This window comes from Ranitomeya variabilis, chromosome 4 (genome assembly GCF_051348905.1).
Source record: "Ranitomeya variabilis isolate aRanVar5 chromosome 4, aRanVar5.hap1, whole genome shotgun sequence".
Taxonomy (NCBI): Eukaryota; Metazoa; Chordata; class Amphibia; order Anura; family Dendrobatidae; genus Ranitomeya; species Ranitomeya variabilis.
The window spans coordinates 681,202,450-681,222,489 of NC_135235.1; the positions used below are offsets into that span (position 1 = coordinate 681,202,450).

The 20,040-nt window shown below is 44.1% G+C and overlaps 2 protein-coding genes across 14 annotated transcripts in view; both read right to left on the bottom strand.

The window, feature by feature from the left end:
• The window catches only part of LOC143766361 (oocyte zinc finger protein XlCOF7.1-like), a 76,290-nt gene extending 57,018 nt beyond the window's left edge, over positions 1 to 19,272 (bottom strand). For both annotated transcript variants that reach the window (XM_077253994.1, XM_077253993.1), the window contains exon 1: positions 19,025 to 19,272. In XM_077253994.1, the coding sequence (XP_077110109.1) occupies positions 19,025 to 19,216 (192 nt within the window). In that variant the 5' untranslated portion in view covers positions 19,217 to 19,272. The remainder of the gene's footprint in view (positions 1 to 19,024) is intronic.
• On the bottom strand, positions 3,664 to 19,824 carry LOC143766339 (uncharacterized). 12 transcript variants are annotated; one of them, XM_077253951.1, is made up of 8 exons: positions 19,792 to 19,824; positions 14,555 to 14,678; positions 14,124 to 14,201; positions 13,821 to 13,994; positions 13,615 to 13,738; positions 13,437 to 13,531; positions 13,147 to 13,237; positions 3,664 to 5,242 (listed from the first exon to the last, which is right to left on the bottom strand). In XM_077253951.1, exons 3-8 carry the CDS (start codon positions 14,193 to 14,195, stop codon positions 3,717 to 3,719), a joined length of 2,082 nt encoding a protein of 693 aa, XP_077110066.1. In that variant the 5' UTR covers positions 14,196 to 14,201; positions 14,555 to 14,678; positions 19,792 to 19,824; the 3' UTR covers positions 3,664 to 3,716. The 12 variants fall into 12 exon arrangements, with proteins under 12 accessions (XP_077110066.1, XP_077110062.1, XP_077110057.1 ...); XM_077253947.1 differs by having other exon boundaries at positions 14,124 to 14,228; positions 14,455 to 14,678; XM_077253942.1 differs by having other exon boundaries at positions 14,124 to 14,269; positions 14,455 to 14,678.
• Positions 19,825 to 20,040: the final 216 nt, after the last annotated feature.

Genomic DNA, 20,040 nt, shown 5'->3' on the forward strand with positions numbered 1-20,040 from the left:
GGAACATCAAGTGCATGTATACTAATGCCAGAAGCCTCGCCAACAAAATGGACGAATTAGAATTAATGTTGTTGGAGCATAATTATGACATGGTGGGGATATCTGAGACGTGGCTGGATGAGAACCATGACTGGGCTGTTAACTTGCAGGGCTATAGCCTTTTCAGAAATGACCGTACAGATAAGCGAGGGGGTGGGGTGTGTGTTTCTAAAATCGACCTTAAAACCCATCCTGCGTGATAACATAGGTGAATCTAATGAAAATGTAGAGTCCCTGTGGGTGGAGATAAGGGGAGGGGGAAAAAATAATAAATTACTGATAGGGGTTTGTTATAAATCTCCAAAAATAATGGAAGAAATGGAGAATATCCTCGTAAAGCAAATAGATGAAGCTGCGACTCAAGGAGAAGTCATTATTATGGGGGACTTCAACTACTCTGAAATAGATTGGGGAACAGAAACCTGCAGTTCCAGTAAAGGTAATCGGTTTTTGACAACTATGAGAGACAATTACCTTTCACAACTGGTTCAGGACCCAACAAGGAGGGGGGCACTGCTAGACCTAATATTAACCAACAGGCCAGACCGCATATCAAATATAAGGGGGTCACTTGGGGAATAGTGATCACAAAATAATAAGTTTTCATGTCTCCTTTAATAAGATGTGTAGTAGAGGGGTGACAAGGACACTAAACTTCAGGAGGGCAAATTTCCAACGGATGAGAGAGGATCTTGGTGCAATTAACTGGGACGATATCCTGAGACATAAAAGTACACAAAGAAAATGGGAGACGTTTATTAGCATCCTGGATAGGACCTGTGCACAGTATATACCGTATGGGAATAAACATACTAGAAATAGGAGGAAACCAATATGGCTAAATAGAGCTGTAAGGGGCGCAATAAGTGACAAAAAGAAAGCATTTAGAGAATTAAAGGAAGTAGGTAGTGAGGAGGCATTAAATAAATACAAAAAATTAAATAAATTCTGTAAAAAGCAAATCAAGGCAGCAAAGATTGAGACAGAGAGACTCATTGCCAGAGAGAGCAAAAATAATCCCAAAATATTCTTTAACTACATAAATAGTAAGAAACTAAAAAATGATAGTGTTGGCCCCCTTAAAAATAGTCTGGGTGAAATGGTGGATGAGGATGAGGAAAAAGCCAATATGCTAAATGACTTTTTTTCATCAGTATTTACAAAAGAAAATCCCATGGCAGCCAATATGACTAGTGATAATAATTCCCAATTAAATGTTACCTGCTTAACCCAGCAGGAAGTACGGCGGCGTCTAAAAATCACTAAAATTGACAAATCTCCGGGCCCCGATGGGATACACCCCCGAGTACTGCAGGAATTAAGTACAGTCATTGATAGACCATTATTTTTAATCTTTAAAGACTCCACAATAACAGGGTCTGTACCACAGGACTGGCGTATAGCAAATGTGGTGCCAATATTCAAAAAGGGGACAAAAACTGAACTCGGAAATTATAGGCCAGTAAGCTTAACCTCTACTGTGGGTAAAATCCTGGAGGGCATTCTAAGGGATGCTATACTGGAGTATCTGAAGAGGAATAACCTCATGACCCAGTATCAGCACGGGTTTACTAGGGACCGTTCATGTCAGACTAATTTGATCAGCTTCTATGAAGAGGTAAGTTCCGGACTGGACCAAGGGAACCCAGTAGATGTAGTGTATATGGACTTTTCAAAAGCTTTTGATACGGTGCCACACAAAAGGTTGTTACATAAAATGAGAATAATGGGGATAGGGGAAAATATGTGTAAGTGGATTGAGAGCTGGCTCAGGGATAGGAAACAAAGGATGGTTATTAATGGAGCACACTCGGACTGGGTCGCGGTTAGCAGTGGGGTACCACAGGGGTCAGTATTGGGCCCTCTTCTTTTTAACATATTTATTAATGACCTTGTAGGGGGCATTCAGAGTAGAATTTCAATATTTGCAGATGACACTAAACTCTGCAGGGTAATCAATACAGGGGAGGACAATTTTATATTACAGGATGATTTATGTAAACTAGAAGCTTGGGCTGATAAATGGCAAATGAGCTTTAATGGGGATAAATGTAAGGTCATGCACTTGGGTAGAAGTAATAAGATGTATAACTATGTGCTTAATTCTAAAACTCTGGGTAAAACTGTCAATGAAAAGGACCTGGGTGTATGGGTGTATGACAAACTCATATTCAGTGGCCAGTGTCAGGCAGCTGCTACAAAGGCAAATAAAATAATGGGATGCATTAAAAGAGGCATACATGCTCATGAGGAGAACATCATTTTACCTCTATACAAGTCACTAGTTCGACCACACTTAGAATACTGTGCACAGTTCTGGTCTCCGGTGTATAAGAAAGACGTAGCTGAACTGGAGCGGGTGCAGAGAAGAGCGACCAAGGTTATTAGAGGACTGGGCGGTCTGCAATACCAAGATAGGTTATTACACTTGGGGCTATTTAGCTTGGAAAAACGAAGGCTAAGGGGTGATCTTATGTTAATGTATAAATATATGAGGGGACAGTACAAAGACCTTTCTGATGATCTTTTTAATCATAGACCGGTGACAGGGACAAGGGGGCATCCTCTGCGTCTGGAGGAAAAAAGGTTTAAGCATAATAACAGACGCGGATTCTTTACTGTAAGAGCAGTGAGACTATGGAACTCTCTGCCGTATGATGTTGTAATGAGTGAGTCATTACTTAAATTTAAGAGGGGACTGGATACCTTTCTGGAAAAGTATAATGTTACAGGGTATATATATTAGATTCTTTGATAGGGTGTTGATCCAGGGAACTAGTCTGATTGCCGTATGTGGGGTCGGGAAGGAATTTTTTTCCCCATGGTGGAGCTTACTCTTACCACATGGGGTTTTTTTGCCTTCCCCTGGATCAACATGTTAGGGCATGTTAGGCTATGGGTTGAACTAGATGGACTTAAAGTCTTCCTTCAACCTTAATAACTATGTAACTATGACTCGAGTATAAGCCGAGAGGGGCAATTTCAGCCTAAAAAAATGGGCTGAAATTCTCGGCTTATACTCGAGTATATACGGTAATTCATTTTTCACACTCTAGGGATGAAAATGACTTCTCTCTGTGTGGGATTTTTGATGGTTAAAAGGATTCTTCACTACTTGAACAACACTTTCTCATTCCTCATGTTTGGTCCTATTAAAATAAAAACACTTATACAAACCTCCCATGAAAGTGCCGTTCCAGCAGTGTTGACACGGGTGTTCCCTGGGCTCATGTGAGGTTGTTACATCATGTGAGTTGTGTGCCCAATCAGCAGCGCTGGCTTCACTGTCCCCACCTTCATACAAAAGGAACAACTCGAGGAAGTCAAAGAGCAGCCGCAGTCTTGGCATCCTGTAGATTTTAAAAACATCAGAAGGCAGTGAAGTCAGCACTGATTAGGCACAAGGCTTGTGTAATGCATCAACCTCAAGTGAGTTCAGGGAATGCGAGTCAAAACACCGCAGGAACATCACCAACATGGGAGGTGAGTATGAGTGTTATTTTAACGAGGCCAAACATGAGGAATGACAAAGGTTTGTCCTAGTAGTGGACAACACCATTAAGATACCATTTTCGGTTCAAACATTTCCAGCATTTTGAATATGAAAAAGGCCTCTCCCCTGTGTGACTTCTCTGATGTTTATTAAGAGATGATTTCCAAGCAAAACAGTTTCCACATTAAGAATATAAAAACGGCTTCTCCATTGTGTGACTGTTCTGGTGACAAAGAAGAGATGTTTTCTTCACAAAACATTTTCCACATTCTGAACAGGAAAAAGGCTTCTCTCCTGTGTGGGTTCTCTGATGTCTATCAAGATGCACTTTCTGGTTAAAACATTTTTCACATTTTGAACATCTAAAAGGTTTCTCCCCTGTGTGAATTCTCTGGTGATTAACAAGAATCCATTTCTGGTTAAAACATTTTCCACATTCTGAACATTTAAAAGGCTTTACCCCTGTGTGGGTTCTCTGGTGACTAAGAAAAGATGATTTCTTCACAAAACATTTCTCACATTCTAAACATGAAAATGGCTTCACTCCTGAGTGAGTTCTCCGATGTGTATCTAGAGTTAATATCTCTGTAGAACATTTTTCACATTCTGAACAGGAAAAAGGCTTCTCCCCTTTATGGGTTGTCTGGTGTATAACAACATCTGATTTCTGAATAAAACGTTTCCCACATTCTGAACATGAAAAAGGCTTTTCACCTGTGTGAGTTTTCTGATGTTTGACAAGACTTGATTTCTCTGTAAAACATTTCCCACATTCTGAACATGAAAAGGGCTTCTCACCTGTGTGAGTTCTCTGATGTTTTACAAGACTTGATTTTTCTGTAAAACATTTCTCACATTCTGAACATGAAAAGGGCTTCTCACCTGTGTGAGCTCTTTGGTGTATAACAAGATTCCATTTTTGGTAAAAACATTTCTTACATTCTGAGCATGAAAAAGGCTTCTCTCCTGTGTGACTTCTCTGGTGCTTAACAAAATGTGATTTCTGTGTAAAATATTTCCCACATTCTAAACAGGAAAAAGGCTTCTCTCCTGTGTGAATTCTCTGGTGTTTAATCAAATCTGATTTTTGGTTAAAATGTTTCTCACATTCTGAGCATGAAAAAGGCTTTTCCCCTGTGTGAGTTCTCTGGTGCTTAACAAAATTTGATTTCTGTGTAAAATATTTCCCACATTCTGAACAGGAAAAAGGCTTTTTCCCAGTGTGAGTTATGTGGTGCTTAACAAAATTTGATTTCTGCGTAAAATATTTCCCACATTCTGAACATGAAAATGTTTTTTTCCCTGTGTGAGTTCTTTGGTGACAAACAAGTTTTGATTTCTGGTTAAAACATTTCCCACACTTGGAACAAGAAAATCTATTCTCTACTTTGCAATTTTTTTTATGCTTAGGAAAAGACTTTTTGAGGGGAAAACTATTTCCATATTCTGAACATGAAAATGACTTCTTTGCTTTAGGAGCAGTTCGTTTTTTAATGCTTATTTTAGGACTTTGATTTTCCTTAGTGGTTGGTAATGAATCAGAAGACAGGACCTGTTTCAAAAGACCAGATGACAGATCTTTTCTGTGAAAGGATGATGGTATATCTGGAGTAATGGCACTCACTTCAATTATATCTAGTGGGATCTCAAGTTCATTTGATTCAAAAATTAAAGATGTCTGCTGTCCCTCTGATCTCCTGGTACAATTATCTGCCAAGAATAAAATCACTTATTTTTTAATAAAATACCCTTGAATTTTATATTTATTTTAACATTTATACTTAAACAGGACAATGACAGTTCAAAGTCTAATAGAAAACCTCATAGGATGAGCCAGTATAGCATGGTGTTCAACTGTTTATTCACTCTACCTCACAAATATGGAATAAAAAGCCATCAAACAATGTTATGTAGGCAAAAATTATAGCAATAAAAATATCTACTCATTTCACATAAAAAACCAAGCCTCCACTCAGGTCCATCATCTGTCACTGGAAAAACAGAGGTTTCCACATTACTAGTGGCTCAAAAACTCTTGAAAAGCCACATGGCTTCCATAAACCAGTTCAGCAATATCCACTCTCCCAAAATCAAATCTTCCCCTCACTTCTGAGCCTTGCAGTGTGCCCAAACCACATTTAGCATTAATGTATTTGGCATTTCTATAGTGAGAAGAACTCACTTAATTTATGGTGTGTGTGTTTCTTGGAGCACAGTCTGGGCACTATGTGTTGGGTAATAAAATGCCAAATTTTCAGTTTTCACTCAACATTCACTGCGTGCTAATTTCCAGATAGTGGCTGTGGAGCCAAATGGTCACTACTATAGAATAATTCACTATGGATTATAATTTCCAAAATGGTGTCACTTTTTGGGGATTTCTACTGCTGTGGTTTTTTGCCCTTTTGTCAAATTAGCACTTCTGAAAATGGTGCAAGGGTGCATTTATGTACATTTAATCTAAGTATCTAAGTATATTTTATCAAAGTACTGGCAATTATACCATGGCACAATCTAACACTCATCTGTATTCTCTTCATACAGGTATTTAACTCATTCAATCTCCTACACTGAATCCTGCATGTGTCCAGGCATTGTTAGCCATCTTAGCAAGCATCTGTAAGGATATATAGCTATTTCAACTTACTCTGCTTGTCCCCTTGTGCTTTGAGGTCAAGTAACTTTTTTCAAAGTGGTTTATGATCCACGTAGGCTTGGACACTTGTGTATCTGTTCACTACATTTATTGTGTCCTGCTGTCTCAACTTAGTTTGATCGCTATCGAGGTAAAACAGTGAGAGATCTTAGAGCAAGCCTCCTATATATTGAGACATAGTCTGGGGAAGCATTTATGCAGGGTGCATTTATGTACATTTAATCGAAGTACATTTTATCAAAGTACTGGCAGTTAGAGTGGGAAACAGGTAAGACAATTAAACAAACCTATTCCCTGTACATTTGGATTACAACAAATATTCACCATATGCATTTGTGTAATTTATATCCTGGCTGCTGCATTCACTCACATCCACCATCCTTGCATTAACTCTTTATACTCCATCCATATCGGCCCCTCACTCCTCTCCTATGTATAGCACTCATGCTCTTTTCACAATGCTAAGCTGCACAGATCCATTCAGTCCCACCGTCCAACACAAGAGACGCTCTCACAAAACACTTAAACATGTGCTCACTCTTTCTATCCTCCTAGTCACAGGAGATATCTCTCCCAACCCCGGCCTCCATGTTATTGCAAGTCAAACCCCCCAACTGCTTCACTCAGAAACCCCTCCAACCTTATTAATATCCCATGCATGCCTGTCTCTTTCAATTATGCCCTTTCAAATTATCGCTCAGTGTGTAATAAACTTTCCTTCATCCATGACTTCTTCCTTTCTAATTCTCTTAAGCTCCTGGCTCTTACTGAAACCTGGATCCAGCAGTCAGACACCACCGCTGATGCTGCTCTCTCATATGGTGGACTACACTTCTCTCATACCACAAGAGTGGACAACAGAGCAGGTGGAGGCGTTGGTCTGCTCCTATCACCCAAGTGTACCTTGCAGGTTATCCCTCAAGTACCCTCACTTGTCTTCCCTTCTTTTGAGGTCCATGCTGTCAGACTCTACCATCCCCTTCTCCATGCGAGTGGCGGTGGTGTATCGTCCTCCAGGCCCCTCCCATCAGTTTCTGAATCACTTTGCCACCTGGCTTCCACATTTTCTCCCCTGTGGCATCCCCACCCTCATCATGGGTGATTTCAACATCCCCATTGCTTTTCCCCTCTCCCCATCTGCTACTCACCTTTTATCTCTAACCTCCTCCTTCGTCTTTTGCAGCTTACTAACTCTCCAACGCATGAAGACGGAAACTCCCTCAACTTGGTCTTCTCCCGGCTTTGGTCAGTGTCTGATTTCACAAACTCCCCTCTCCTGCTCTGTGACCACAACCTTCTTTCATTCTCTATCAAGAACTGCCATACCACTCAGGTCACCCCTACTTTCCACATGGGGTAGCTCGGTGGCTCAGTGGTTAGCACTGCAGCCTTGCAGCGCTGGAGTCCTGGGTTCAAATCCCACCAAGGACAACATCTGCAAGGAGTTTTTATGTTCTCCCCGTGTTTGAATGGGTTTCCTCCCACACTCCAAAGACATGCTGATAGGGAATTTAGATTGTGAGCCCCATCAGGGACAGTGATAATAATGTGTGCAAACTGTAAAGCGCTGCTGAATATGTTAGCACTATATAAAAATAAAGATGAATATTATTATTATTATTATTATTATATAGAAATATACAGGCCATTAACACCCAGAAAATTATGAAGGACTTGCTGTTATGCTTGGCCTCTATCTCCTCCCTCATGTCCTGATTCTGCACTGAAGCATTACGTTGAAACACTGCAACGTGCTCTGGATGACACTGCACCTCCTATACATAGAACAACACGGCACAGACGGCGACAACCCTGGCACACGCTGCAACAACCCTGGCACACGCTGCAAACACGTTTCCTACAGTGGTGCTCCGGGTGCGCCGAACGTCTGTGGAGAAAATCCAATCTACCCAAAGATTTCATCCATTATAAGTTTATGCTGAAAACATACAACACTGCCCTTCAATTCTCCAAACAAAGCTATTTCAACCCCCTCATCACCTCACTAGCCAATAATCCGAAATGTCTCTGACACTTTTCATTCCCTACTAAATCCAAAAGTGCAGGCCCCAAACACGGATCTCGTAGCTGACGATCTGGCCAATTATTTCAAAGAAAAAATGTACCATATCCGACAGGAAATTAGCTCCTAATCCCCTCATACCATGCATTGTCCTCCCTCCCCTACTGCATCTAGCTCACTCCCTGACTTTGAACCAGTCACAGAAGAAGTAATCAGGATCCTTGCATCTTCTCGCCCAACCACTTGCACCAGTGCTGTCACAGCTCACCTAACAAAAATATTCAACGTCTCTCTCTCTTCTCGTATCTTTCCCTCCTCATTTAAGCATGTCATCATACATCCATTACTTAAAGGGAACCTGTCTCCCCAAAATGGCTGGTGAGGTAAGCTCACCGGCATCAGGGGCTTATCTACAGCATTCTGTAATGCTGTAGATAAGCCGCCGATGTTACCTAAAAGAGGAGAAAAAGACGTTAGATTATACTCACCCAGGGGCGGTCCCGCTGCGGTCCGGTCGGATGGGTGTATTCGGTCCGCTCCGGCGCCTCCCATCTTCGTTCCATGACGTCCTCTTCGGGTCTTTACGCCGCGGCTCCGGCGCAGGCGTACTTTGTCTGCCCTTTTGAGGGCAGAGCAAAGTACTGCAGTGCGCAGGCGCCGGGCCTCTCTGACCTTTCCGGCGGCTGCGCACTGCAGTACTTTGCTCTGCCCTCAACAGGGCAGACAAAGTACGCCTGCGCCGGAGCGTAAAGACCCGAAGAGGACGTCATGGAATGAAGATGGGAGGCGCCGGAGTGGACCGGAGACACCCATCCGACCTGACCGCACCGGGACCGCCCCTGGGTGAGTATAATCTAATGTCTTTTTCTCCTCTTTTAGGTAACATCGGCGGCTTATCTACAGCATTACAGAATGCTGTAGATAAGCCCCTGATGCCGGTGAGCTTACCTCACCAGCCATTTTGGGGGTGACAAGTTATCTTTAAGAAACCATCCCTTTGACCAAAACTGTGCCACTAACTATAGACCTGTCTCAAATCTTCCCTTCATCTCTAAACTCTTGGAACGTCTGGTCCACTCCCGTCTTATCTGCTATCTCTCAGATAACTCTCTTCTCAACCCTCTACAATCCGGTTTCCACTCTTTACGCTCTACTGAAACTGCCCTTACTAAAGTCTCTAATGATCTACTAACAGCTAAATCTAATGGTCACTGCTCCCTGCTAATTCTCTTGGCTCTCTCTGCAGCATTCGACACTGTGGATCATCAGCTCCTCCTCACTATGCTCCACTCCATTGGCCTCAAGGACACCGTTCTCTCCTGGTCCTCCTCCTATCTCTCTGACCGCTCCTTTACTGTATCTTTTGCTGGCTCCTCCTCCTCTCATCTTCCCCTTACTGTTGGGGTTCCTCAAACAATCAGTAGATTTGATTTCCAGTACCATCTCTATGCTGATGACACCAAATTATACACTTCTCCTGATATCACGCCTGCCTTTTTAGAAAACACCAGTGATTGTCTTACCGCTGTCTCTAACATCATGTCCTCCCTCTATCTGAAACTGAACCTGTCAAAAACTGAACTCCTTGTGTTTCCTCCCTCTACTAATGGAGCTATGCCCGACATTGCCATTTCCGTGTGTGGTTCCACCATTACTCCCCAGCAACGCGCCAGCTGTCTTGGGGTCATACTTGATTCCAAGCTTTCATTCACCCCCCCATATTCGATCACTGGCTCGCTCTTGCTATCTGCACCTAAAAAATGTTTCTTACTTTCGACTCTGCAAAAACTCTGTGTCTCTTATTTATTCTCGTCTGGACTATCATAATTCTCTACTAATTGGTCTCCCTATTACCAAACTTTCTCCTCTCCAATCTGTCTTGAATGCTGCAGCCAGGATCATATTCCTTCCCAATTGTTACATCAATGCCTCTAACTTGTGCCAGTCATTACGCTGTTTACCCATCCACTCCAGAATCCAGTACAAACGTATTACCTTCACCCACAAAGCACTCCATGGCTCAGCACCACCCTACATCTCCTCCCTCATCTCAGTCTACCACCCTACCCATGCTCTCGGTTCTGCTAATGACCTGAGGTTAGCATCCTCAATAATAAGAACCTCCCACTCCCGTCTCCAAGACGTTTCACGTGCTGCACCAATTCTTTAGGATGCACTACCCAGGTTAATGCGATTAATCCCCACAGTTTTAAGCGTGCCCTAAAAATGCATTTGTTCAGACTGGCCTACCGTCTCAACGCATTAACCTAACTATCCCTGTGTTGCTCATTAAAATTTTTTACAATAACCAGGTTCTTCGCATCATGTTCCCACATGCTTTATGCATTTAATAGCCCATTGTGTCTGTACTGTTACATACTTACGCTGATAACCAGTTCACGCAGCTTTACATGAACACCCTATTCTTACACTTTGGCTGGTCCAAACAGCAAAGCAATTTTTACCATCCACCTTTTCGTGTCTCCCCTTTTCCTTATAGATTGTAAGCTTGCGAGCAGGGTCCTCATACCTCTGGGTATCTGTTTTGATCTATGTGTTTATTGTTATCCTGTAATGTCTATTGTATGTACAAGTCTCCTCTAAAATGTAAAGTGCTGCGGAATATGTTGGTGCTATAGAAATAAAATTATTATTATTATCATGGTGTGTACCATCTCCTACAGGAGCTGCTCCTGCAACTTCTGCTTGTCATCAGGCAATGTCTTATTCATTCTGCAGGTGACGCTGGTGATGGAGGAGACGCTGGAACCAGATGCTCTGGGCGGCACAAGCTCTGTTCAGCCACTAAGATTAGGATTGCTGGGACAAGTAGTACCATCCAGTCTGGCAGTACAGGTGTGTGTGCTGTCCAGCTGAAGTAATCTGTTCCTTGCGTCAGCGAACTGGAGAGCACCATACCCTACTAAAACTTCAAGCATATTTCTGGAAGCTGACAAGTACACCCTTGTTCTCCTTTGGTTCAGTCCTCTGTGCTCAGCTTCTGGCTTGTGTATGTTTCCTGTTGTTACCATGGCCTGTTTAGACTACTCTTGTGTCTTCTGATTATCTATTTTCTCTAAACACCTGGTTCTGAAGCAGCTATCTGACTATTCTTCTTTCCATGTCACACCACAGAAGTGCAGGTATCACCAAGGCCCAAGCCTAGGAGTCTCTGTGTAAGTCCAGATCCATTTAGAGGGATTAAAGTATGATGTGCAAAGCAAAGCTTGAGATCTGAAAAATGACATAGATAGTGCCAGGCCTGGTCACAGTGGCTATCTTCTGAGCTGCCAGATGACCATGAACAGTGCCCCCATTACATTGTGTCTGCAAACAATTCCAGCAAAATTTGCATTCAAATAGCTAAATGGCGCTACTTCCCTTCTTAACCTGTCATCTGCTCAGACAGTAGTGTACAACTGTATATAGGGTATTGGCGGAGTCAAGAGATAAAGAAAAATAATTTGTTAGGTCCATTTGTTTTCTATTATCCTTTGAGAAGAATTCTAAACTTATCACCACAAAGTGACACATGTCAGATTTGAAAAATGGGGCCTGATTAGGAACACAAATCTGGCTGTGGGAAGTGGTTAAATCAGAGTATATTAGGCACTAACTACTGTAGTAAAAAATTATGAGTATAGACAATAACACATCTACTCAAATGATAAAACTCAACAGTCTTCATCAGTAGAAAATGATCAGCTAGTGGAAAAACCTCTCTAGAGTAATTAGAGTATGTGGCTCAGTGGCTCTTGGCAATCTAAACTAGCGTAAGGTCCAATATTTTCTGTCAGATGAGTTTCTTGAAGAAATAATAGATATTTGAAGAAAACTTTTTAAAATAGTGCAGAGATGAAATGTCTTAAATTTAGGCCATGTGCACACGTTCAGGATTTTTAGCGTTTTTTTCGCGTTTTTTCGCTATAAAAACGTGATAAAAACGCGAAAAAAACGCTAACATATGCCTCCTATTATTTACAAGGTATTCCGCATTTTTTGTGCAAATGTTGCGATTTTTTCCGCGAAAAAAATCGCATAGCGGAAAAAAAAGCAACATGTTCATTAAAAATGCGGAATTGCGGGGATTCCGCACACCTAGGGGTCCATTGATCTGCTTACTTCCCGCACGGGGCTGTGCACACCATGCGGGAAGTAAGCAGATTATGTGCGGTTGGTACCCAGGGTGGAGGAGATGAAACTCTCCTCCACGCACTGGGCACCATATAAGTGGTCAAAAAATAAGAAATAAAATAAAAAACAGTCCTATACTCACCCTCGATGTCCAGCGCAGTGTTCCCGCCTCTGTGCTGCACGCTGGCTGGTTCCTGTAGCTGGTGTGCGGAGAAGGACCTTGCCGAATGACGTCACTGTCCTGTGATTGGTCGAGACCGCTCACGTGACCGTGACGTCATGGAAGGCCCTGCGCGCACACATCAGCTATAGGAATGGACGCCGGTGAGGAGATCTGATGTCTGCGGGTGAGTATAAGCATTTTTTTAATTTTTTTTATTATTTTTAAACGTTCTATCTTTTACTATAGATGCTGCAAAAGCAGCATCTATAGTAACAAGTTGGTCACACTTGTCAAACGCTATGTTTGACAAGTGTGACCAACTTGTCAGTCAGTTTTCCAAGCGATGCTACAGATCGCTTGGAAAACTTTAGCATTCTGCAAGCTAATTACGCTTGCAGAATGTTAAAAAAACGCAAAAAAAACGGAAAAAAAACGCAAAAAAAAAAATGCGGATTTCTTGCAGAAAATTTCCGGTTTTCTTCAGGAAATTTCTGCAAGAAATCCTGAACGTGTGCACATACCCTTAGACTTCAGGCATTTGTAAGAGGCAAAGGAGACCTTTTTTTCTTAAAGACTACCATGGATCTACAGACTGATAAGAATCTGTGACTTCTCTGCATTTAGTGGTTACTCCTCACCTGCGCGATTATCTGTAGGAATCTCCTCTTTACACCACTCATCTCCCGTCACATATGTCTCTGTATTATTCATATGGGTCAGATCTTCACACTGAAACAAATATTGTAAAAGTATAAAAGTCACAGACAAATGGAGAAGTTATGATCTGCTCTAACCTGCCATCTCCACCATTCTCGTTACACAAGTATAAAACATATAATATTGGTGGATAAAACTAGACTGAGCACAAGAGCTTCACAGCCATATACACATCATAGGGGAGATCTCATGACACCTTCTCTCCATCTACCTGATGATCTTTGAGAACATGGGGATCTTCTTGTTTACAGTCCTGTGGAAGAAGATAGGGACATCTCTTTGGTGTTGTCCTCTTACTGGATAAAACTGGAAGAAACACATATAGGGACTGAATTCATTATTTACATACAGATAATTATAGGCCGTGTATATTTAGTACTGTCTATTACCTGGTGATTTGAGGGGCTGGGGAACCTCCATCATGACGTCCTTGTACAGATCTTTGCGTCCTTCTAAATACTCCCACTCCTCCATGGAGAAATAGACAGCGACATCCTGACACCTTATAGGAACCTGACACATACAATGATACCATTATCCCCCGATCCCTTCATAGCGTTATTGTATAATGTCCCAGCATTTCCAGCAGTGTCACCTCTCCAGTCAGCAGCTCAATCATCTTGTAGGCGAGTTCTAGGATCTTCTGGTCATTAATGTCCTCATGTATCAGGGGGTGAGGTGGAGGCCATGTCATTGGGCTCAGGGGTCTTCCCCATCCTTCAGACACAGGGTCCTGACAGGTCTCTCTCTTCTTCACCACTGTGTAATCCTGGTTATGGAGAGACACATTAATAAATCTCACTACAGACATTTCCACAGTCCTCACCTCTCCAGTTCTGTCCATCTGTTATTCCCATAGATAAGAATGATGTAATGTGATGTCATCAGAATCTCTCACCTTTCCAGTAAGCCGGAAGAGGATCTCTAGGGTGAGGTGTAATATCTTCTCTGCCATCTTGTCTCTGTCCATATCAGTCTTTGATGGGTAAAGCCAAAAAACTGTCTTAATATAGAAGATGTCCACAGAGAGGATATTGAAAATACCTAAATAGGAAGAAGTTGAGCTGATGGAACATCATAAAGTATTATGTTTAATAATACAATTACTGGAGACAATAAAGGGAAACATATCAGCAGATAGAACTTTATAATTGATAGTCTAAAACACAAGTTGAGTTGCTGACCAATATATCTCCTTTATGCACTTTTCCGTGTTTGTTATGACAGACCTGGTCGAGGATTATTAAAGGTGATAGTTTTCCCACCAAATAGAAGGGACACTTGTGGATATGGGAGGTTTCTACTTGCTACAGTTCTGGTGGGATTTACTCCGTAAAGTGCCTTTGTGGTAAAGTGGACGTTGGACAAACTTCACCATTAATTAACATCAGACTGAAGGAACATCGCTCCTCTATTCGGCTCTATTGATCTGTGATGAAATCCACTGCAGCCCCTGCAAGAAAAGAATGAGAAAGAGCAGAAGTTTGGTGAGACCACCATGGCCAAACATTTCTCGGAGATGGGTGATAAAAGTTCTGATCTCCGATGGCCGGTGTTAGAATAGGCGACCACAGCGGATTCACAATCACAATGCAGGAAACTTCTACAGAGAAAAGTTCTGGATTTACTCCCTGGAATCACTTTCTCCCAAAGGGTTAAACGGCATCTGTAACTTCAATGTCTTTCTATGAAGCTTCTTCTCTGAACTTTTTTCTCTGTTTTCTGCCGTATTTCTATTACTCTCCGGAATCAGGAATGTATTAAGTTCTATAGAAACTGCGGAGAAAGAATCATTTCTAATTCTGTGTTTCCAGGATTCTTTTTGTGGGAACTGGCTGCGATATCCCCTGTGACACACAGTACAGACCAAAAGTTTGGACACACCTTCTCATTTAAAGATTTTTCTGTATTTTCATGACTATGAAAATTGTAAATTCACACTGAAGGCATCAAAACTATGAATTAACACATGTAGAATTATATAGTTAACAAAAAAGTGTGAAACAACTGAAATTATGTCTTATATTCTAGGTTCTTCAAAGTAGCCACCTTTTGCTTTGATGACTGCTTTGCACACTCTTGGCATTCTCTTTATGAGCTTCAAAAGGAACTCACCGGAAATGGTCTTCCAACAATCTTGAAGGAGTTCCCAGAGATGCTTAACACTTGTTGGCCCTTTTGCCTTCACTCTGCAGTCCAGCTCACCCCAAACCATCTCGATTGGGTTCAGGTCTGGTGACTGTGGATGTGGTAGTCATGCTGGTTCAGTGTGCCTTCAATTTTGAATACATCCCCAACATTGTCATGAGCAAAGCACCCCCACACCATCACACCTCCTCCTCCATGCTTCACGGTGGGAACCAGGCATGTAGAATCCATCCGTTCACCTTTTCTGCGTCGCACAAAGACACGGTGGTTGGAACCAAAGATCTCAAATTTGGACTCATCAGACCAAAGCACAGATTTCCACTGGTCTAATGTCCATTCCTTGTGTTCTTTAGCCCAAACAAGTCTCTTCTGCTTGTTGCCTGTCCTTAGCAGTGGTTTCCTAGCAGTTATTTTACCATGAAGATCTGCTGCACAAAGTCTCCTCTTAAATGGAACCTGTCACCTGAATTTGGCGGGACAGGTTTGCGGTCATATGGGCGGGGTTCTCGGGTGTTTGATTCACCCTTTCCTTACCCGCTGGCTGCATGCTGGCCGCAATATTGGATTGAAGTTCATGCTGTGTCCTTCGTAGTACACGCCTGCCCCCCGCCCATATGACCGCAAACCTGTCCTGCCAAATTCGGGTGACAGGTTCCCTTTAACAGTTGTTGTAGAGATGTGTCTGCTGCTGGAACTCTGTGTGGCATTGACCTGGTCTCTAATCTGAGCTGCTGTTAAAGGGCCACTGTCACCCCCTCCAGCCGTTATAAACTAAAAGAGCAACCTTGTGCAGCAGTAATGCTGCATTCTAACAAGGTGGCTCTTTTAGTTTTTGATTCAGATAATCTCTGAATAAAGCGTTTTAAAGTTTGCCACAAATACCTGACTTTGTACCTGGAGGCAGGTCCGAAGCCTCCTCTATGAATCTCCCAACTGCCGTCACTCTTCTCTTCAGGGGCGATGGTCGCCGCCCCCTGCGCGCTGTTTCTTCTTAAATCCAGCGCCTGCGCTGTGCGTGCCTGCCTGGGGCAGGCGCAGTCATCATTGTCAGTCACAGCTCAGATGCAGGGTGCCTGACTGCGCCTGTGCGGGCAGTGCGGCCACCCTGTTGCTGAATCCCCGCCCCGCACTATGTTATTCATTATGCACAGTGCGGGGCTGGGGTTTCTGGGCATGCGCACTGCGCTGCTCAGACGGTCCCCCGCCTTCCAGCGTTGCCGCAATATACACTAATCCTCACCAGCGTTTGTAATGAGGCAGCCGCAAATAATGCTGGAAGGCGGGGGAGCAGGGGGAGCGTCCGAGATGGGGGGAGCGCCTGAACAGCGCAGTGCGCATGCCCAGGAACCCCAGCCCCGCACTGTGCATAATGAATAACAGTGCGGGGCGGGGATTCAGCAACAGGGTGGCCGCACTGCCCGCACAGGCGCAGTCAGGCACCCTGCATCTGAGCTGTGACTGACAATGAAGACTGCGCCTGCCCCAGGCAGGCACGCACAGCGCAGGCGCCGGATTTAAGAAGAAACAGCGCGCAGGGGGCGGCGACCATCGCCCCTGAAGAGAAGAGAGACGGCAGTTGGGAGATTCATAGAGGAGGCTTCGGACCGCCTCCAGGTACAAAGTCAGGTATTTGTGGCAAACTTTAAAACGCTTTATTCAGGGATTAACTGAATCAAAAACTAAAAGAGCCACCTTGTTATAATGCAGCATTACTGCTGCACAAGGTGGCTCTTTTAGTTTATAACGGCTGGAGGGGGTGACAGTGGCCCTTTAACCTGAGATTTCTGAGGCTGGTGACTCAGATAAACTTATCCTCAGAAGCAGAGGTGACCCTTGGTCTTCCTTTCCTGGGGCGGTCCTCGTGTGAGCCAGTTTCCTTGTAGCGCTTGATGGTTTTTTGCAACTACACATGGGGACACTTTCAAAGTTTTCCCAATTTTTCGGACTGACTGACCTTCATTTCTTAAAGTAATGATGGTCACTCGTTTTTCTTTACCTAGCTGCTTTTTTCTTGCCATAATACAAATTCTAACAGTCTATTCAGTAGGACTGTCAGCTGTGTATCCACCAGACTTCTGCTCAGCACAACTGATGGACCCAACCCCATTTATAAGGCAAGAAATCCCACTTATTAAACCTGACAGGGCACACCTGTGAAGTGAAAACCATTTCCGGTGACTACCTTTTGAAGCTCATCAAGAGAATGCCAAGAGTGTACAAAGCAGTCATCAAAGCAAAAGGTGGCTACTTTGAAGAACCTAGAATATAAGACATATTTTCAGTTGTTTCACACTTTTTTGTTAAGTATATAATTCCACATGTGTTAATTCATAGTTTTGATGCCTTCAGTGTGAATTTACAGTTTTCATAGTCATGAAAATACAGAAAAATCTTGAAATGAAAAGGTGCGTCCAAACTTTTGGTCTGTACTGTATTTCTAGTATTAATAAGTTATAATCCTGTCACTCACTGGACGTGCGGTTGTTGTTTGTTTCTTTCCCTTTGTTGTTTCTGGTGTGATTTATTATCTTTATGTCATGTATGTGCATTGGTTCTGACATTCGGGATCTTGTTGTCAAGTGGCAATCACTATATAAGGAACACCCAAGGGATATGACGGAAGCTTGAAAAAGGCGTCCGCCTCCGCAATGTGGCAACAGGTGCGTGTTCACACCATAACTCCCTTTTCATGAGGTCTCTATGAAACGCTGCTTGTGCTAACAGCTGATGAATCTCACGTCATGGATCTGACAGGATCTTCTCCTGGATATATAGGACTTACAGGAGGAAACAGAAAGCAGAATGTCCAGCAAGTATCTGCCTTATGTTCATGCAAGTTCCCTGAAGAGTTATCAATTGTATCTGCTAAAATGCTCGAGTGCTGGTTACTCGAATCCAGTAGGTCGGAAGCTCCCATAGACCTGATTCGAGTACCTAGTGTAATGAAAGTTAATAAGAAATTTGTGCATTTTTCCTAAAACCCTAACAGGAAGGCTGGGGGGCAGGAAAATTGCTGAACTGAATGGAAACAGCGCTGAAATAGAATTCGAATAGCATGAGAGCCGCACTCCACATAGAGAATAATGGAGCCTCCAGCACCTACCTCCACCAGCAGAGCCGCCCTCCACATAGAGAATAATGGAGCCTCCAGCACCGACCTCCACCCGCAGAGCCGCACTCCACATAGAGAATAATGGGGCCTCCAGCACCGACCTCCACCCTCAGAGCCGCATTCCACAGAGAATAATGGAGCCTCCAGCACCGACCTCCACCCGCAGAGCCGCACTCCACATAGAGAATAATGGAGCCTCCAGCACCGACCTCCACCCGCAGAGCCGCACTCCACATAGAGAATAATGGAGCCTCCAGCACCAACCTCCACCCGCAGAGCCGCACTCCACATAGAGAATAATGGAGCCTCCAGCACCGACCTCCACCCGCAGAGCCGCACTACATATAGAGAATAATGGAACCTCCAGCACCGACCTCCACCCGCAGAGCCGCACTCCACATAGAGAATAATGGAGCCTCCAGCACCGACCTCCACCCGCAGAGCCGCACTCCACATAGAGAATAATGGAGCCTCCAGCACCGACCTCCACTCGCAGAGCCGCACTCCACATAGAGAATAATGGAGTCTCCACCACAGACCTCCACCCGCAGAGCCGCACTCCACATAGAGAATAATGGAGCCTCCAGCACTGACCTCCACCCGCAGAGCCGCACTCCACATAGAGAATAATGGAGACTCCAGCACCGACCTCCACCCGCAGAGCCGCACTCCACATAGAGAATAATGGAGCCTCCAGCACCGACCTTCACCCGCAGAGCCGCACTCCACATAGAGAATAATGGAGCCTCCAGCACCGACCTCCACCCGCAGAGCCGCACTCCACATAGAGAATAATGGAACCTCCAGCACCGACCTCCACCCGCAGAGCCACACTCCATATAGAGAATAATGAGCCTCCAGCACCGACCTCCACCCGCAGAGCCACACTCCACAGAGAATAATGGAGCCTCCAGCACCGACCTCCACCTGCAGAGCAGCACTCCACATAGAGAATAATGGAGCCTCCAGCACCGACCTCCACCCGCAGAGCCACACTCCACATAGAGAATAATGGAGCTTCCAGCACCGACCTCCACCCGCAGAGCCGCACTCCACATAGAGAATAATGGGGCCTCCAGCACCGACCTCCACCCGCAGAGCCGCACTCCACATAGAGAATAATGGAGCCTCCAGCACCGACCTCCACCCGCAGAGCCGCACTCCACATAGAGAATAATGGAGCCTCCAGCACCGACCTCCACCCGCAGAGCCGCACTCCACATAGAGAATAATGGAGCCTCCAGCACCGACCTCCACCCGCAGAGCCGCACTCCACATAGAGAATAATGGAGCCTCCAGCACCTACCTTCACCTAGAGCCGCACTCCACATATATGGCTGCTCTGTGTGCACAGGACCTGTGATGAGGTCACAGGAGGGGAGGAGTCAGGGGTCACATGATCAGGGGCCTCAGGGAATGATATCCTCAGTGCAGACACTACAGTACATGGAAACTTCTCCTCAGTCAGTGACATTCCCGCCATTATTCCCCCTCACTACTGGCACAATTACCCCGCGCTGCCTTTTCTACACAGTGTTATGTGTGGAATGTAACC

Coding starts and splice junctions, on each gene's coding strand:
- LOC143766339 (XM_077253941.1), bottom strand. CDS start 14,603: ATGGTGAAGTTTGTCCAACGTCCACTTTACCACAAAGGCACTTTACGG. Junction 13,995..14,123: donor TCTTCCGGCTTACTGGAAAG/GTGAGAGATTCT, acceptor CTCCATAACCAG/GATTACACAGTGGTGAAGAA. Junction 5,243..13,146: donor TCCTACAGATAATCGCGCAG/GTGAGGAGTAAC, acceptor TATTCTTGGCAG/ATAATTGTACCAGGAGATCA.